The sequence below is a fragment of the Sceloporus occidentalis genome, unplaced genomic scaffold, assembly GCF_023333645.1.
Source record: "Sceloporus occidentalis isolate IW3139 unplaced genomic scaffold, rSceOcc1.0.p SCAF_1, whole genome shotgun sequence".
Taxonomy (NCBI): domain Eukaryota; kingdom Metazoa; phylum Chordata; class Lepidosauria; order Squamata; family Phrynosomatidae; genus Sceloporus; species Sceloporus occidentalis.
This window is the reverse complement of record NW_028316981.1, coordinates 169,886,075-169,902,309: the sequence shown is the minus strand read 5'-3', so window position 1 is coordinate 169,902,309 and position 16,235 is coordinate 169,886,075. Positions and strand designations below refer to the sequence as shown.

The window sequence follows — 16,235 nt, the reverse complement described above, 5'->3', positions numbered from 1 at the left end:
CATTAGTATTCTGAAATAAATCAATGTAGCCCAAATTATGCTTTAATAAATAGCCATGTTCTTTACTTGGCACATAAATGAAACCAGCATTGATTTCAGCTTAAGTCTGTTAATAGTAATTATTAAAATGACAATTTAACCAATGTAATTAATTTTTCCCATCAAGATTAAATGTTGTTATTTGTTGTTTTTGCTGTTATTGTTTATTTCCCACGATTCTCTCAATAATGAGACTCTGATACAGATAATGCAAATACAGTTGAATTAGCCCTTCTCTAGTAACTTTTCTTTCTCTGTTTGGGGCTAGCAATTGAGCTTAGGCTACTGTATTCAGACACATGTCCCATTGAGTTCAGTGGGTCTGGATGAGCATAAGATTTCAGCCTTAACTTCCTAGATTTTCCCTAGATTTTCCCCAGATTGGGGAACTGGCAAGCAGACACAAGCCGTCAGTGTAGTGTATAGCAACAGAAGACTAAACAAAAAGGCACTTTTTAATGGCATGAGGGAATGACTTGGCTGCTAGTGACCTGAAATCCCTACTGTTCATTGCTACTCATGATAGCTGGCCATGTGCCCCTTGTAGGATTAGGTGTATGGCTGACGCTGCACCAGAGATCACTTACAGGGTGACATTTCCAGGCTTATCCTTTATGGGAGAGTAGGCAGGGTGCTAACTTTGAAAGGCAACAAGAGACGGCTACAAGGAACACTTCAGATCTCACCGTGGTGTAGCCTGTGTGAAGGGGGACCAGGAGGCACACCTAAGACAAGCAGCAGTTTCTCCATCAAGTTCATTTTGGACATTTTGTTTGTCTCTTGATTTTTCCAGCCCAGAGAATGTCGCAAACTCCGGTAAAACATGAACATGCTGACACTATGGGGATTGGCAAGGCCATCGCCGTGTTGACGTCTGGAGGAGACGCCCAGGGTAAGTAGACAAAGGCCTTTCTAAAGATTTTCATGGCTTTGGGGTAAATACTTTGGTGTATCTATCTACCTGAAATTCTGATGCAGAAAGCAATAGAGACCTGTTGTATGGGACCACCATGAAAAGGACTTTGGTTATCCAGATGCCAGAATATGTCAAGATGCATTAAGATGGTTTAAAAGGAACTGGTCTCATTTGCAAGCTAAGCTGGTAGCAATACTATGCATCTGAGATATTTAACATTCCTAAGTGAAGATCTATTTTTTTAAAAAAAAGACACAGATCCAGTTCCTTCTATTCCTTTCATTGTTTCTCCATTACCAGAATCATTACCCCTCGCCTTCCCAAAGCTCCTGTATTTTCTCAACAGAAGATATCTAGCCTTGTGAATTTCTAAGAAGTATCCAGCTGTTAGAGACTGAATGCTACGTTAATCCAGTATCGATCATGTTCTGATCACAAAACAGAACATATGGCATGAGAAATTAACTGTAATCCAGGACTGGAATACAACCCTGTTGGTCATGGTGTCTGAAAATGGTATGTAGGCTGTAGGAGGGCAGGAGGTTGGATTGGAAGGACTTTTAGACTGGTTCACCAGGACAGTTTATATAGTGGACCTGTGGTATTCACTGGGGTTTGGTTCCAGGACCATCCGTGGATACCAAAATCCATGGTTGCTCACGTCCCATTAAATACAGTGCCAAAAAGACAAACAAATAAGTCCTTGAACAGATCATGCCTGCACTCTCCCTGGAAGCCAAGATGATTAATTGAAGCTATTGTATTTTGGTCACAACATGAGAAGGCATGAATCATTGGAAAAGACAATGCTTCTAGTAAAGGTAGAAGGCAGTGGAAATAGAGGAAGACCACACGCCAGATGGCTAGACTCAATCAGGGAGGTCATGGGCCTGAATCTACAAGGCCTAAGTAGACTAGTGGAGGATAGTGGGGCTTGTAGTCTCATCCACAGGGTCCCCGTGAGTTGAGGTTAACTAACAACAGCAACAGCAACAAACATGGTGCTTGGCTTCAGGAGGTGGTAAACTGAAATTATTTGATTGTAGGCTAAACAGCCATCTATCGTGGATGCTGTAATTTCAGGACTTCTCTACTGAATAGAAGGGACTGACAAGAAGTCTTAATATTATATAATTACTACACAGGAAAAAATAAAAATAAAAATTGTCACCTCAGACAAGTGGTTTTGGCTTTTCTGATGTGATAATTTAATCCCTTCTCATGGAGCTCTCTGCACAAATATTCTGTCACAGTCAGGGATATCACTGTGACTGTATAAAGCAGAGTGAGGAATGTATGGCCTTCCAGATGTTGCTAGACTTCACCTTCCACCAGCCCTGGCCACAGCTTAACCAATGATGATGGGAATTGCAGATCAGCAACACCTAGAGGATGACAAGTTGCTGTTTCATATACACACTGCCTGAAACCAACCTTTAAGCATGTTTGGCTCTGGACTGGACTGCAGAATTAGAGAAGAAATGTTAGCTCATGTCTTGGCAGAAATCTGTGCTGTGGACATTTCTGTACTGCAGCTTTTCAAGCTGAAAATTCTTGATAAATATGGTGTCTAGTAAGGGGAAATATACTCTGCATAGATGTAGGAGAATGGTTGACCAACTATCCAAGAATTGTGTGGTGGTTAGATTGTCAGATGAAGACTGTGGATGTTTGAGTTCAAATCCCACACTTGATCTTGAAAGTCACTGGATGACATGGGCCATCCACTTCTCTCAACCTAACCTACCCCTCAGGGCTGTTGGAGGGTAAATGTGGGGCAGAGTGCTGTGCACACTGCCATGAGAAAAGGTAGAATATAAATGTAACCCTTAACAGATTGAGAGATGCACCACCTTTTAATAAAGAAAGAGAAGGACACATTTGCAACAGAGTGATGGGTGGCAAAACCGCTGTTTTGGAACTGTCTCACTTGTACTTTTGATGGAATGGATGGTAACCCTGAAAGTAGACTGAGAGCTGTAGATTCTCATGGTAGTAAAAATGGGTAAACCAATTATTTATAGATCAAACTCTACTGAGTGGCATGACATGAGGGGGTCTATGTCTCACCATTATATTGTTCGACTTTAACTCCCATCAACTTCAGCCTGTACAGCCAAAGGTCAGGGATGGCGGGCATTGCAGTGCACCAAGATCTGCAGGGTTACAGGTTCCTCATACCTGCCTTAAGATATATATTGGAGCTTCTTAAAGACTGGGAGAATTGGCTCTGCAGGAGGGAGACTGTAGGTTATAAGGTGGTCCAAAGGTGGGTGTTACAGAAGGCAGCTGCTTCTTCTGGCTCACTACAATCTGACTTCCATCAATAGCCTGAACACTTGACAAGGTAATGTGTCACTTCCTTCCCCAACAACCTTCTCACCCCCCCCCCCCCCGATGGTTTGGACTACAACTTCCATCATCTCCAGCACTGGGCATGGTGGCTTGTTCTGCTGGCAGTTTTCATACCGGATTTCTGGAGAACACCAGGCCGGAGGAAGTTGTCACATATCTTACATATTTCTCTCTGTACAATGTCTCCCTGGTAGGTCCAATTTGCATGGTGATTTTTCAGTCCCTATTGGAATTTACAGCTGACATACTGACCATTTGAGTGCTCCATCTTAAACCCAGACTGAGTTGGTCTGAGCTCTACAAACTTTCCCAAAATTATTCTGAGCAGATGTTATAGCTGACCACATTTTAGAGTGGGAGCGAGCAAATGTGGCCCTCCAGATGATGTTGGATTGCAACTGCCAGCAGGCCTAGCCAGCATAGCTACAGGCAAGGAATGCTGGGGAGTTCCAGGACAACAAGATCTAGAGGACTACAGTTGCTCTGTTCTGTTTTATTGTCCTGGTGCACCACTTTCTATAGTCCAGTTCATGAGGCAAATAACAATCCCAGGTCATGAACCAAAGTAGCCAGAAACACATCTGACAGCAGTCATGTAGGTCAGTACCCTGTTTCCACATAGCACTCTGGCAGGAGACCCAGCCAGTGGGGCCAGTGTTGGAGATGGTAGAAGATGCAGGCCAAACCACACTCATTTATTGGAAATGATGCTAGGCTGGAGCAGAGTTGAAACTAGGGCTGCATCTTCCATGCAGAAATAATGCAGTTTGACACCGCATTAACTGCCATGGCTCAATGCTATAGAGCAGTGGTTCCCAACCTTCCTAATGCCATGACCCTTTAATACAGTTCCTCATGTTGTGGTGACCCAAACCCATGAAATTATTTTCATTGCTACTTCATAACTGTAATTAAATAGGTGTTTTCCAATGGTCTTAGGTGACCCCCTTGAAAGGGTCGTTCGACTCCCAAAGGGGTCCCGACCCACAGGTTGGGAACCACTGCTATAGAGTCCCAGGATTTATAGTTTGTCATGGCAGTAGACGTCTCTGACAGGGAAGGCTAGCTATCATAAAACTACAAATCCTAGAATTCCATAGCATTGAGCTATGGGAGTTAAAGTGGTGTCAAACTGCATTATTTCTACAGTGCAGATTCATCCTGAGAATGTGGTTTACTGTGAAGAGGTGGTTAACCTTGGGAATTTTTTACTGGGAAACTCATCTTCTGTATAGGCCCAAGAAATCTGTTGCTATGCTGTGGTCATAACATCAGATAAGAAATCATTCCATCACCTCCATTTGGGGAAGATCTGATAGTTTGTCCCTGAAGGAGCTGAAGTAGGCCATATCACTGTACACCAGAGCTTGGAAATGTGTATCCCTCCAGATGTTATATAAGACTGACATTCCCATGCTAGCTAGCATACTTGAATTTTGTGAATTCTGGAGTATTTTGATTTTTTAAAAAAAAATGGAACTGAACTGAAATCCCTCACCACCAGTGAAACTGTAGCTGAAAGAAATAATGGACTGTGACTCTTGATAATGAGGGAGCAGATGTAGGAGTCAAAGCAAATAAAGCAGTAGAAATGGGAAGTCTTCCTGTAAGCCAGGAATCACACAGCTTTTCAGACGTTGTTGAACTTGAATTCACAGAATTCCTCACCATTGATTATGGCACTTAGAGCTGCAGAGAGTTGTATTTGAACAGTATGTGTGGGACTGTGCCATTCCCACTTCTGTTCAAGTAATCATGTCAGACCTCTGGCAAAGAGGGAAGAAATGTGGGGGGGGAAGGAGATGAAGAAGCAAATATGCACAGAATGATGGAAAGGGGGCCCTGCTGAAAACACTTAGAGAAGACTTACGGAAGAATACTACAATATATGACAACTGCGGCTAGAATAATCTATGCACAAAGATGAAGAGTCAACAATCCCTTTGCAAGAACCGTGTTTAAAATTGTATGATTTAGTGGAAATGGACAAGCTGACCATGTTAATACATGAGAAAACCTGGAAGAATTTTAAGAAAGAGTGAGAATGCTGATTGAACACATGAAAAATAAGGGAGGTTCTATTATCGTTTTAGGTTTTTAAAAGTGATATATAAAGCAGAGGTCTTGTTTATAAAGTGTTTTATACTTTTATTAAATCCTTTGTAGGGGCTATTATTTGTAGTATGATAGTATGACTTAGAGATTGTTTTAATTATCATATTAACTTTGGAATAAACCAAGGGGAGTTAGATATGTATCACAAAAGAGCCATAGTCAGATATACTGGAAGCCATTGTTTCGTGTGTATGTATTTTCATTTTTGTTGTTGTTTGTTGTTTTTGTTAGCTGTGTTTTTTCTTGTATTTTGAAAATACATAGAGTTAAGTATGTATTTATTTTCTTCATAAAAATATTTTTAAGACGGGAGGAGAAGGAGTGTCTGGATGGACAGATGGATGGACAAATCTGCCTACCATTAATTCTGGCCCTTGATGAACTACAATGAGGCCCTAGCAGAAACAAGATTTCCCACCCCTATTGTTGTTGTGTGCCTTCAAGTCATTTTAGACTTATGGTGACCCTATGGTGAAAGTATTATAGAGTTTTCTTGGCATGATTTGTTCAGATGGGGGTTGGTCTTTGCCTTCCTCGGAGGTGGGGAGTGACCTGTCCAAGATCACCCAGTGGGTTTCCATGGCCGAGCAAGGATGTGAAACCTGTTTTCTAAAGTCTTAGTCTGGTGCTCAAACCACACCATGCTAGCTGTCATCCGTGTCCTACTTCATTTATTTGTTGTCTGCCTTTCTATCCTGTCTTTTCTCCAGTGAGCTCAGAGTGACATATATGACTTCCTCTCCACACATACTTTAATCTATGACAACAAACCAATGAGGTCCATTAGACTGAGAGTGGCTCATGCAAGGGAAAGGAATCTGAGGCCACCAATCCTTAACATTTTCATTTAGGAGAAATAGGAAATATCTTTCTCTGTTCTGAGACACTGGAGAGCTGATGCTAGTCAAAGTAGATGGTACAAGCTCAGATGTCTGGATAGATATTCATTTGTTAGGTGTAGTGGTTTGAACATTGCAGTATGACTCTGGAGACAAGGGTTGGATTCCCTGCCTGAAAATCCACTGGGTGACCTAGGGTGAGTCACACACCCTCAACTCCCCCAAAACCATATGATACATTCACCCTAGGGTCACTGTAAGTTGGAAACAACTTGAAGGCACAAAACAATAAAATTATGTTTGCATCCTGCCTTTCCTCCGATAAACTCAAGGTGTCGTAAATGGTGTCTCTTCCACTTTATCCTCAAAACTTCTGTTTCAAGCTGAGAGAGTGTGACTGGGCCTAAGTGGGAAGCGGAACTGGGATTGTCCAAGTGCCAGTCCAGCACTCGAACCACTGCACCGCACTAGATCTCAAAAGGGGAATTGCTGTCCTTTTTATTGCCTATGTATTTTGAGTTGGGCTTCTAGCTTCTTTGCCAGGAATTATAAGGCACAATGTCTTTTTTTGCCCCTTCACATGTTAAAAGGTGAGGGAACATGATTCCTGTGAGACATGCTTGACTTTGTGAGACTGAAAGGGACTTCTGCAAAACTATTTTTTAAAAAAAACCCACAGAGGTCAGAAAAAATATTTTTTTGAAGAATAGCTCCTGGGACTGTGGTCATGCTGGTCAGAAAGGTAACTCTTGCAAGATCTTTTTGTAATGCAAATTGTATATTTCTCCTCCTCCACTTTCCCCTAATCCTTGTTTTCCAATATAGCAGAAGCAGCTACCACGACCACCATTATCTCCTTGTAGCAGTCTTATGATTCAGGAGATTTTTCAAGGGAAGGGAGTGGTGTTCCATTACATCCCTGCTTCCAGTGCAGTATATTTTAGAGCCAGTCAGTCCAGCAGCCTAGCAAAGGGTACCACAGGCATTTATTTTAAATGTCATCCTTTCAAAAATAAAATGTGTGAATCATCTGAGGGTGGGATCAGATACATTGGGAGACTTGTGTGCATCTGGGTGCATTCCAGTTTGGAGCAATAAGACATTACTGGCTTTCAAATGGGCTTGTCAAGAAAATTGACTGAGTAAAACCAAGGAAAGGGGTCATCCTTATCCCTATTGTCCCCAGCAGTCCTGTGGCAAGACAGCTTGGTTTACTCTGAGCAACAATAACACAAGCCTACAAGAAAAAAAACTTTTTGCAATATTGTAGCTGTTTTTTTTTTAAACTATTTGTAATGTTGTTTTTTTGGAGGGTGGGGTGTGTGCTGAATTGAAAAAACAAAATAAAATCATCATACCACATACAGTTCTTTCAAAAATTTGGTATTTTTTAAATCAATTCAGTTATTACTCTCTTTTATTAAGTGCAGATGCTGATGTTCCGGTTCAATTTCTTGTAGTGTTTTTGAATGGATTTTTGTTTTTCATATCAAGGAATTAAAGTGTTTTGAAAGTCTACAAGAAGACGTTAGTCCCTTTCTTAGTCTTCTCAGGATAATTCTTTGCAGGTTCATTTCATTCAGTCACATATTACAATACAGAAACGTCAAAGCAAGTTGTGAAAAAACTGTACGTGATGAAGCAAATCCAAGGCCATATTTAAAGAAATGTTTTGATGACTGTTAAAGTGGTGTCAAACTGCACTATTTCTGCAGTACTGATGCAAGCTTGGTGAGCTTTGAGGTCCTTTCCAACTGTATAGCTCTGTGATTTCATGGAAGAAAGCCTCTTCCTTAACCAAAAACAGAAACCAAACAGAATGGTGGGTCCAGATGGATGGATTGGTTTGTTTCTGCTTCACTAAACTTTGTGTTGTGTGCCTTCAAGTCTTCTTGGGACTACAAGCCTGATCATTGTTGATGGTTCCAAACAGAGGGCTTTTTGTACTAACAATCAAAAGACCTTGTGTAACTATTCCATTATTCCTTGCTAAATATGTTTTCTTTGCTAAGGAAAAAAGAAGATGGAAGAAGCAGTAAGAAAACACAGGAGGGTTTTTTTAAATTAAAATTTATTAATTACATTCTAAAACAAAACATAACAACAAACAATACACCAAAACAACAATAAATAAAGACAATAACCCAGATAAGGGCCTAAAAATTATAGATAAAAGGTGTGTTCAGGGACCCTGAAAGACATCTTTCCATAAAATTTAGCTAAAATTGGGGCATGTCTAGAGACTAAATCTTGTTGGATGTATTCAATAAATGGTTGCCAAATCTTATGAAAGGTCAATTCAGAGTGTAAGTTTCTCACTCTGTTGTTGTTATCTGCCATTTTCTCCAAGATGCTGTCTGGAGTAAAAGGTTCTGAGTTTGAGGCAGGGCAAATGGAAAATGAAAACGTTGTCTAGATGTACCTCATGCCTCCATCAAAGTACAGCAAAGGAAACCCAATAGAGATTCCTTGGATTACCTTTCAGAAAGGTAGTTCCATGTCCATCCTCCAGTTTTCTCAGGTGCTGAGTCTTTCAGCTTGCCTGCCAGTTAGCAGCTTTGCTAACATGTTACATTATTATACCAATACTGGATGATGGAATATATATTCATAAATTAATTGCTAAGACTATTGTTCACATTCCTGTGGTGGTTAATAAACAGATGGGACACAAAAGAGAGGTTGTGCTTTTCTCAGTCATATAGGAATGGATGGTACAGGATTATAAGGAGAGGCAAACCTAGGAAAGAGGGAAAACAAGACTGTATGGGCAAATGGGGTGTCAGCCCACTCAAAATTTGAATTACTGTATGTTTAATTACACTGTATCAACACTAGCTTTTCAATCTTAACAATGTACATGTGCTAGAAATATCTTTGGTTTCTGAATAAAGTTTTTCTGGTTTACTACTGAAGCTAGAATTTCTAAACTGAAGTACTGTAATCCTGTACATGACAAGTTTTGATTGTAGGCATCTCTTCTTCTTTGGTTTTGAACAGGCATGAATGCTGCAGTCCGGGCAGTGGTCCGAGTAGGCATATACACGGGTGCCAAAGTGTTCTTCGTTCATGAAGTAGGTATATGTGATTGTTCCCTTCCTTGAGTGCTTCTCTTCGTTCAATTGGGAATGGCATCTCAGGCAAGGGTAGAGAACCTTAGTAGAACCTTAGTAGAACTCCCTAAATCTCTTGCCATTCACTATGCTGACTGAGAAAGTTGTGGGAGGGATTTGAATTCCAAAAAATCTGGAGTACCAAATGTTCTCTAAACCCAGTCAATGACGCTTTACAGAGCACCCACAAAGGGCGCTCTGCCGGCGCCCGTGTTTGCTGCGCGAGGGAGCCGCAGTGGACAAACCGCACGGCTCCCCTGCACAGCAAAAAGAAGCCGCAAAAGCGGCTTCTTTTTCCAGTGCCGTTGTGACACCTCAAAGCGCCAATGGCGCCCTTGCGGCATCACAACGGCGCTGAGACGTGCGGACGCTAGGCATCTGTCATGTCAAAATGGCGACGCCCATCTGTATAGGGCGCCGCCATTTTGACGCTCCCAGTTCTCGGCCTGCGTCCTTGGCCAACCCCTAGTACGTACTGGGGGCCGAGCAAAGGCCCATCTAGATTGGGTCTAAGATCTGCTTTTCACATGCTGCAAAATTTGGTGGTAGTATCATGAAGTAGGAGAGTGAACTGTATCACTTTAAGTTGTGGGTTCTTAATGTTGGGCATGGTGTGCCATTTTCACTTTTTTCCTCCGTGTGTGGAACTGCTTGAATGTTTTTAAAAATTGTGCGCACACGCGCACACACACACACACACACACAGACAAGTTCCAACCCAGACTTTTCCTTCCTGAACTGAGGTTATGCTAAAAAGTGGATTCTTTGGATGTTGGAGACAATTAACAAGTTGCAACTTGAGTGTTTTCTGTTTGAAAATGCCTGATTCTTATTTATTTCCACCTCCACCTAGTGTATATATAAACCTATCTTTACAAATAATAATCGGGGCTACTAGCATTCTGTACTAGAAAAATACTTCCTTCCTTCTATATCTGTTTAGTACCAGAGAAGAGCTACTTGTATATGGTGCTAACTCTGCTCAGTATTATTATTATTTTTTGTTACACCATGGTCTGTTACAGACTGCCAAAATAAAGCTGCTTCGGGTCTCTTTGGAGGTATGCTATTTAAATGATGCATGGGTCCTAAGAGTCTGGAGTTCGCACCAAAGCCACACTCCAGTCCTAAGCACTGGAGTGCAGCTTTGGTGCAGCTTCCGGATTCTTAGGGTGCATGCATCATTTAAATAGCATACCTCCAAAGAGACCCTAAGCAGCTTTATTTTGGCAGTCTGTAACAGGCCCATTTGAGTGCTTTGAGCATTTGCAGATTGGCTGGATAGGCTTGGAAAAGAGAGCAACAAAGCCTAGGTTAAGTCACTTGGGTTTGCTAAACTGCAGCCCAGTGGATTACACTGTTGGTCAATGGCAGAGTACATGCTTTGAATGCAGTAGGTGCCCAGTTTCATCCTTCGTGTCTCTGACATCTCTAGGGCAGTTTTCATTTTCCTTAGCCTCAATTTCTGCATTTGGTTTGGCAACGGGATCCCAAAGCAGCTTGTAGAATTACCATCTGGAAATTGCCCATATGTTTTTTGTCCCCCAGCATCAAATTGTCCTCACTCAGGCAATGGTTGCTGCTAGACCAAACAGAACACATCAGCATGAATAGCATAGTGATGGCAATGTCAAAGCAGTTCCCTTGATGCCAAGACTCCATACTAAGTGTGTCCTTTGTTGAGGTATTTCCCATTCAGTGTCCTGGGTTGTGAAAGGAACTGAAAGTATTCTGAGAATTCCTCATCCAAGCCAAATATTATGTAACCCCAACCTGCCTCTGTCCTCTCCTGTATTTGGATAGAATCTTATTTTGAACATGGTTCCATACAGTAAGCGACTGTATGTTGAGCAACAGCTATAATTATATGTATCTCATGTTCAATAGCTTTTGAGCAGATGGCTTTAAAAAGCTTCTCTTTAAACAATTTCTTCTGTATTTCCTTCCCAGGGCTACCAAGGTCTTGTAGACGGTGGTGACAATATTAGGGAAGCAACATGGGAAAGTGTTTCTATGATGCTGCAACTGGTAAGTCAATCACCGGAATTTCATTCCTTACAACTCCCACAGGTTGTGAGAGGCTTAAGAGTTGTCCTCCACAAGCTAAGTTTCTCAGAAGGCCTTGACAGTCCAGAGTGCCTATAGAAAAAGGATGAGTGAATATGGCCTTTAGGCTCTGGTTTTGTTCCTCATGAACTTTAACCATGCACACCACTAGTACGTGACCCTTGGAGGAATGTGCCCTTGATGGAAAAAAAGATTGTCCATCCCACCTATAGAATTCATATCTGCTTGTTTCTGTAGTATTGCACTTCATAATTTTGTTTGGTTTTAAATTATTTCTTGGTGCTTCCAATCATCCTTTAACTGTTCATGGGAAAAGCAGGGCAGGGCAAGCGGCACAGTGAGAAGTAAATACATTTGTTCAGGCTACAAGCAAATTTACATTCTGGTAGATGCTACTTGAAATAGTCACAAGAATAGTGACTGGTAGGCAGAAACACAAGTTTACTGTTTAAAATGGCAGTACTTCTTTCTAAGCTATCTGGGTAACTACAAAGAATGTTATACAAAAGATGACAGCTGTTATGTGCAACTATTATTGCTGGGACTGAGTCGCCCATCTAGGAGAACATCTTGACTGTTATTCTTTGTCCCTTCAGAAACCTGTCTTGTGAAACACAGTGAACACAGATGCATATAAGTTGTCTCAAGTGCGTGGAGAATCTTATAAGCTATTTTCAGCTTTCCTGTAAAGTATGGACTCATCAGGAAAGCCAGGTAGTGCTCTTGTGTTCAGACAAAAACCAGGAGCATTATCTTTCTTCATGGTGTTTTGTTTTACTTACTGCCTAAGAAATTGGCCTGAGAATAAGCTTCCTTCTTAAAATATACAACTATAGAATCATAGATCACGAGAACAGATAGGATGCTACAAAATTAGTTTTCTGAGCAGCCTCTGGAACACCACATTAACTATTTCAAGAATGGAACTGTAACATTTGTTATAATTACCCTTGAGTGTTTACCATGAATTTCGGTAACTAATAACATCATGCAGTAAACCCATTAACTTACTTGTAGTTTATGTTCATTTTTAATGGGTTATGGGATCTTCTCCAGTCCTGTGCAGTTCATAACTGAGATCAAATAGACACAATAGTCCATTTCACAAACAGCAAATGAAACAAAGTTGGAGTTATGTGTGATGATGACTTAACTACCAAGAGCAAGAAACATGGGTTCCTTCAAGGACTTTACAGTGAGACAAACGAACCTAATGTTAGAAAGAACATCCCAAGAAAGAGGTCTTCAGAATTCATTTTCATTTCCTTACTTTTTTAGAAGTTTTCAGGAGGGAAATAGGTAAGGATCTGTTGGGATATTTTAAATTTGTCTAACCTACCTACCATTCTCCAGTGTATTTAATTACAACTGCTGTAAGTCCTAGCCAGAAGTTGCCCAGAGATTATGGAAGCAGTGGTCTAACAACCCACAAGGACACAAGGGTGCATCTACCCTATAGAAATAATGCAGATTGACACCACTTAAGTGTTACAGTTCCATCCTATGGAATCATGGGATTTGTGATTTTAACAAAGTCTTTAGTCCTCTATACCAAAGAGTGCTGGTGCCTCACAAAACTACAAATATCAAGATTCAGCAGGATGGAGCCATGGCAGTTAAAATGGTGTCAAATTGCATTGTTTCTGCAGTGTAGATGCACCCTGAGTTGGGAAAAGCTGTTTTAGGTACATAGATAGATAGCTCTTGAGCAAGATGTTAAGAACATAAGAATAGAATTGCAACAAGGGTTCCTCAAGTCCAGTGTTCTGTTTTTAACACTGACCAGCCAGATGCCTCCAGGAAACTCCACCAGGAAGACATGGAGATATTGGCCTTCTGGTTGTTTTGTCCCCAAAATCTGATGCTGGTATTGTATTCAGAAATATATTGCCTCTAAACATGGAGGTTTCAATTACAGGTTTATTTGTTAATGTATCTCTAACTTTTCTATCTTGACTTTCCTCCAGTGAATTCAAGGGCATGAACATGACTTTCCTTCTCCCTATTTTATCTTCACAAGCTCCCTGTAAAGTGGCCAGGCTAAGAGAAAGTGATCTAAAATCAGCCAACGAGTCTCTTGGTTCAGTAGGGATTACAGCATGGATCTTTTAAATCCCAGTCCAATACTCAAAGCACAACACCCTAGTAGCTTTACACATTCTTACACTAACTTTCATAAATTGAGTGTGACTTTAGGGACCATCTCCATGACACTTCATATCTGTCTAAATAACCTGCTTACTAATGCTTAAAGTTATCTTTTGGTAGTATTTGCATAATTTTGCTCTTAATCCCATCTATGAGATGAAGCAATACTTATAAAAATGACTGGCTGAATGAGATTTTATTAAATATATTAATCTATAATGTCAATATATTTTACTGAATAATATAAAATTAATATGTTATTTTTAATATAATATTAGTATTCCATGCAGGAAAATACCATACAATCTCTGAGAGATGTAGTAAAAACTATGAAAATTCCACATATGTCAGTTTGGTTTTTAAAATTATTATTCCTTGACGCTTGAAAATTGTTTTTCTCTTTATAACATTTGTTGAGGTCATTGGTTCTCTGAGGGAGGGGTTCCAGTCCAAGAGGAAAATTATTGTAACATCTTGACCTTTTCATCAGTTGGGGTCACTGCCAAGGTTATATGTCTTAAGTGTAATGATACCACTCCTGCTAGGGTCACAATGAATGCCTTGAGACCCAAAATAAACTTGAAATTGGAGATGACCTTTTCCTGCAGCCATACTTGCATTGAAGAGTTGAGTGGAAGCTGTTTGGATGTCATAAGCAAGAATGGCAGAGGGTCCTGGTACAGTCTCCAGTGAGCTCAAGGACATGTATATGGTTTTCCTTCTCCCCATTTTATCCACATAAACTCTTTGTGAAGTTGGCCAGGCTAGGAGAAAGTGACCTAAAATCAACCAGTGAAACTCATGGTTCAATGTGGATTGCAACCTGGATCTCTTAAGTCCCAGTCCATTATTCAAACCACAGCACCCTAGTAGCTTTACAGACAACCTAGCTACTTTTCATAAACAGGATGTATTTGACTTTGGAGAGATTTTATTCCTATGAATACAGTCAGCCTTCCACATTTGCTTGGGGCAAAGGACCTCCACAAACATGGAAAAAATGTGAATAACTCTAGGTCCCCAAAACAATATTTAAAACACACAAAAGGTATGTTCTGTAGATTCATCCCACCATAGATGCCTTCAAGGCAGCAGGGTTCCTTCGCAAGTCAAAAGTGGGCAGCTGGTGGAACTTGCTGCCATCTCCACTGCTGCTCTATGTCATTTTTAATAAGCATTTACAAGCCTCACTGCATGTTCTCAGTCTTGCAAGCCTTGTAATCCCTATTACAAATGGAATAGGGAGATGGCAGTAATTGATCCGTGAATAATCAAATCCACCTAAATTAAACCCCCAAATGTGGATGGCTAATCGCATATGCATATATGTTAACAATATAGTCAGCCCTCCATATCCATGTGTGGGTGTATTTAATGATATATGTTTTAATTTGGTTTTTATTTTTATTTTTAATTGTTTAATCTTGGTTTAACTTTTGTACCTTATGGATTTTTAACCATTTTTAACAATGTCTTTTTTAATTGTTGTAAGCTGCTTTGAGTTCCAATCTGGGGAAAAAGAGGGATATAACCACCAACAACAACATGAACATAGCACTAATGTCAGATCAGTTTTGAAAATTACAGTTGCCAGACTTCAGATCCGTGACCCTTGCTTATTCGTGAGGAGCATGTGGAGGGGATTAAAATGGGCCCATTCAAACCTATGATGCTTGAATATCTGCCAGTTTCCGTATTCGGGGAGGGGGGGGTCAGAAACAGAGGGCTGCCCGTTTTCACTTCAGTTTTAAAAGCTTATTCTTTCCCCTGGTTTGTTCCGACCCAGGGCGGCACAGTGATTGGGAGTGCCCGGTGCCAGGATTTCCGCACACGTGAAGGACGCCTGAAAGCTGCACGCAACCTGGTAAAAAGAGGAATAACAAACTTGTGTGTGATTGGGGGTGACGGTAGCTTGACCGGAGCTGACACCTTCCGAGCAGAATGGACCAGTTTGCTGCAGGATCTGATTAAAACAGGTATTGTGGTGTTGTGCCCATCAAAGTCTAGGAAGCGGAACTAAAAGCAGAACAACCACAGGATGGGAAGACACGTTTTTCCCTCCTTCCACCAGCCAGTAATGAAAACATATAGACCTACACTGAAGAGGGACTGATAGACTCGCCAGTTCATAGCTTTGCAAAATTACACCCAGAGACTACATTCTCTGTGTCCCCTTCATCATTCAGCATCTGCCCTGTGTTTTTTGCTTCTAGCTTGTCATGGCTCTAAGTTCTAGCACTGAGGGATTTATCTAAAATGCTGCTGCTCTAAGGGGAAGTGGGCAGAGAAGAGAGACCTAGAGCTATTGATAGATCTCTGGGTGATTTGCGAGAGGCTCAAGAGAGTTTCTGGCTGCCATTTGACCTAACAACTGCAGTAGTTTAGAAGCTTTGCCCTCTTCACCAATTGCTTTGCTTTTAAAATAACACTTTAGAGTAGAGTTTTGGAAAGTGTAGCTTATGAGCCACAAGTGGCCTATTGACCTTCACACATGTGGCCCACTGACAGTCCCCTGAAGTCACCTTATTCATGGGGGGGGGGGGGTGCTGTTTGTCTGAAGACAGCATCAAAAGACTGCAAAAGTGTGCCAAAAATATGCAAAAGCACCCTCCCATTCCCTGCACATGATTCCTTATTTTTCAG

The 16,235-nt window shown here is 41.0% G+C and overlaps 1 protein-coding gene across 2 annotated transcripts in view; it reads left to right on the top strand.

Moving 5' to 3' along the window:
• Positions 1–16,235, top strand: part of LOC149322714 (ATP-dependent 6-phosphofructokinase, muscle type-like) — a 53,199-nt gene that overhangs the window by 16,294 nt on the left and 20,670 nt on the right. For both annotated transcript variants that reach the window (XM_089481887.1, XM_089481880.1), the window contains exons 2-5: positions 833–931; positions 9,265–9,338; positions 11,328–11,405; positions 15,379–15,568. In XM_089481887.1, coding sequence (XP_089338013.1) covers positions 841–931; positions 9,265–9,338; positions 11,328–11,405; positions 15,379–15,568 — 433 coding nt within the window. In that variant the 5' untranslated portion in view covers positions 833–840. The remainder of the gene's footprint in view (positions 1–832; positions 932–9,264; positions 9,339–11,327; positions 11,406–15,378; positions 15,569–16,235) is intronic.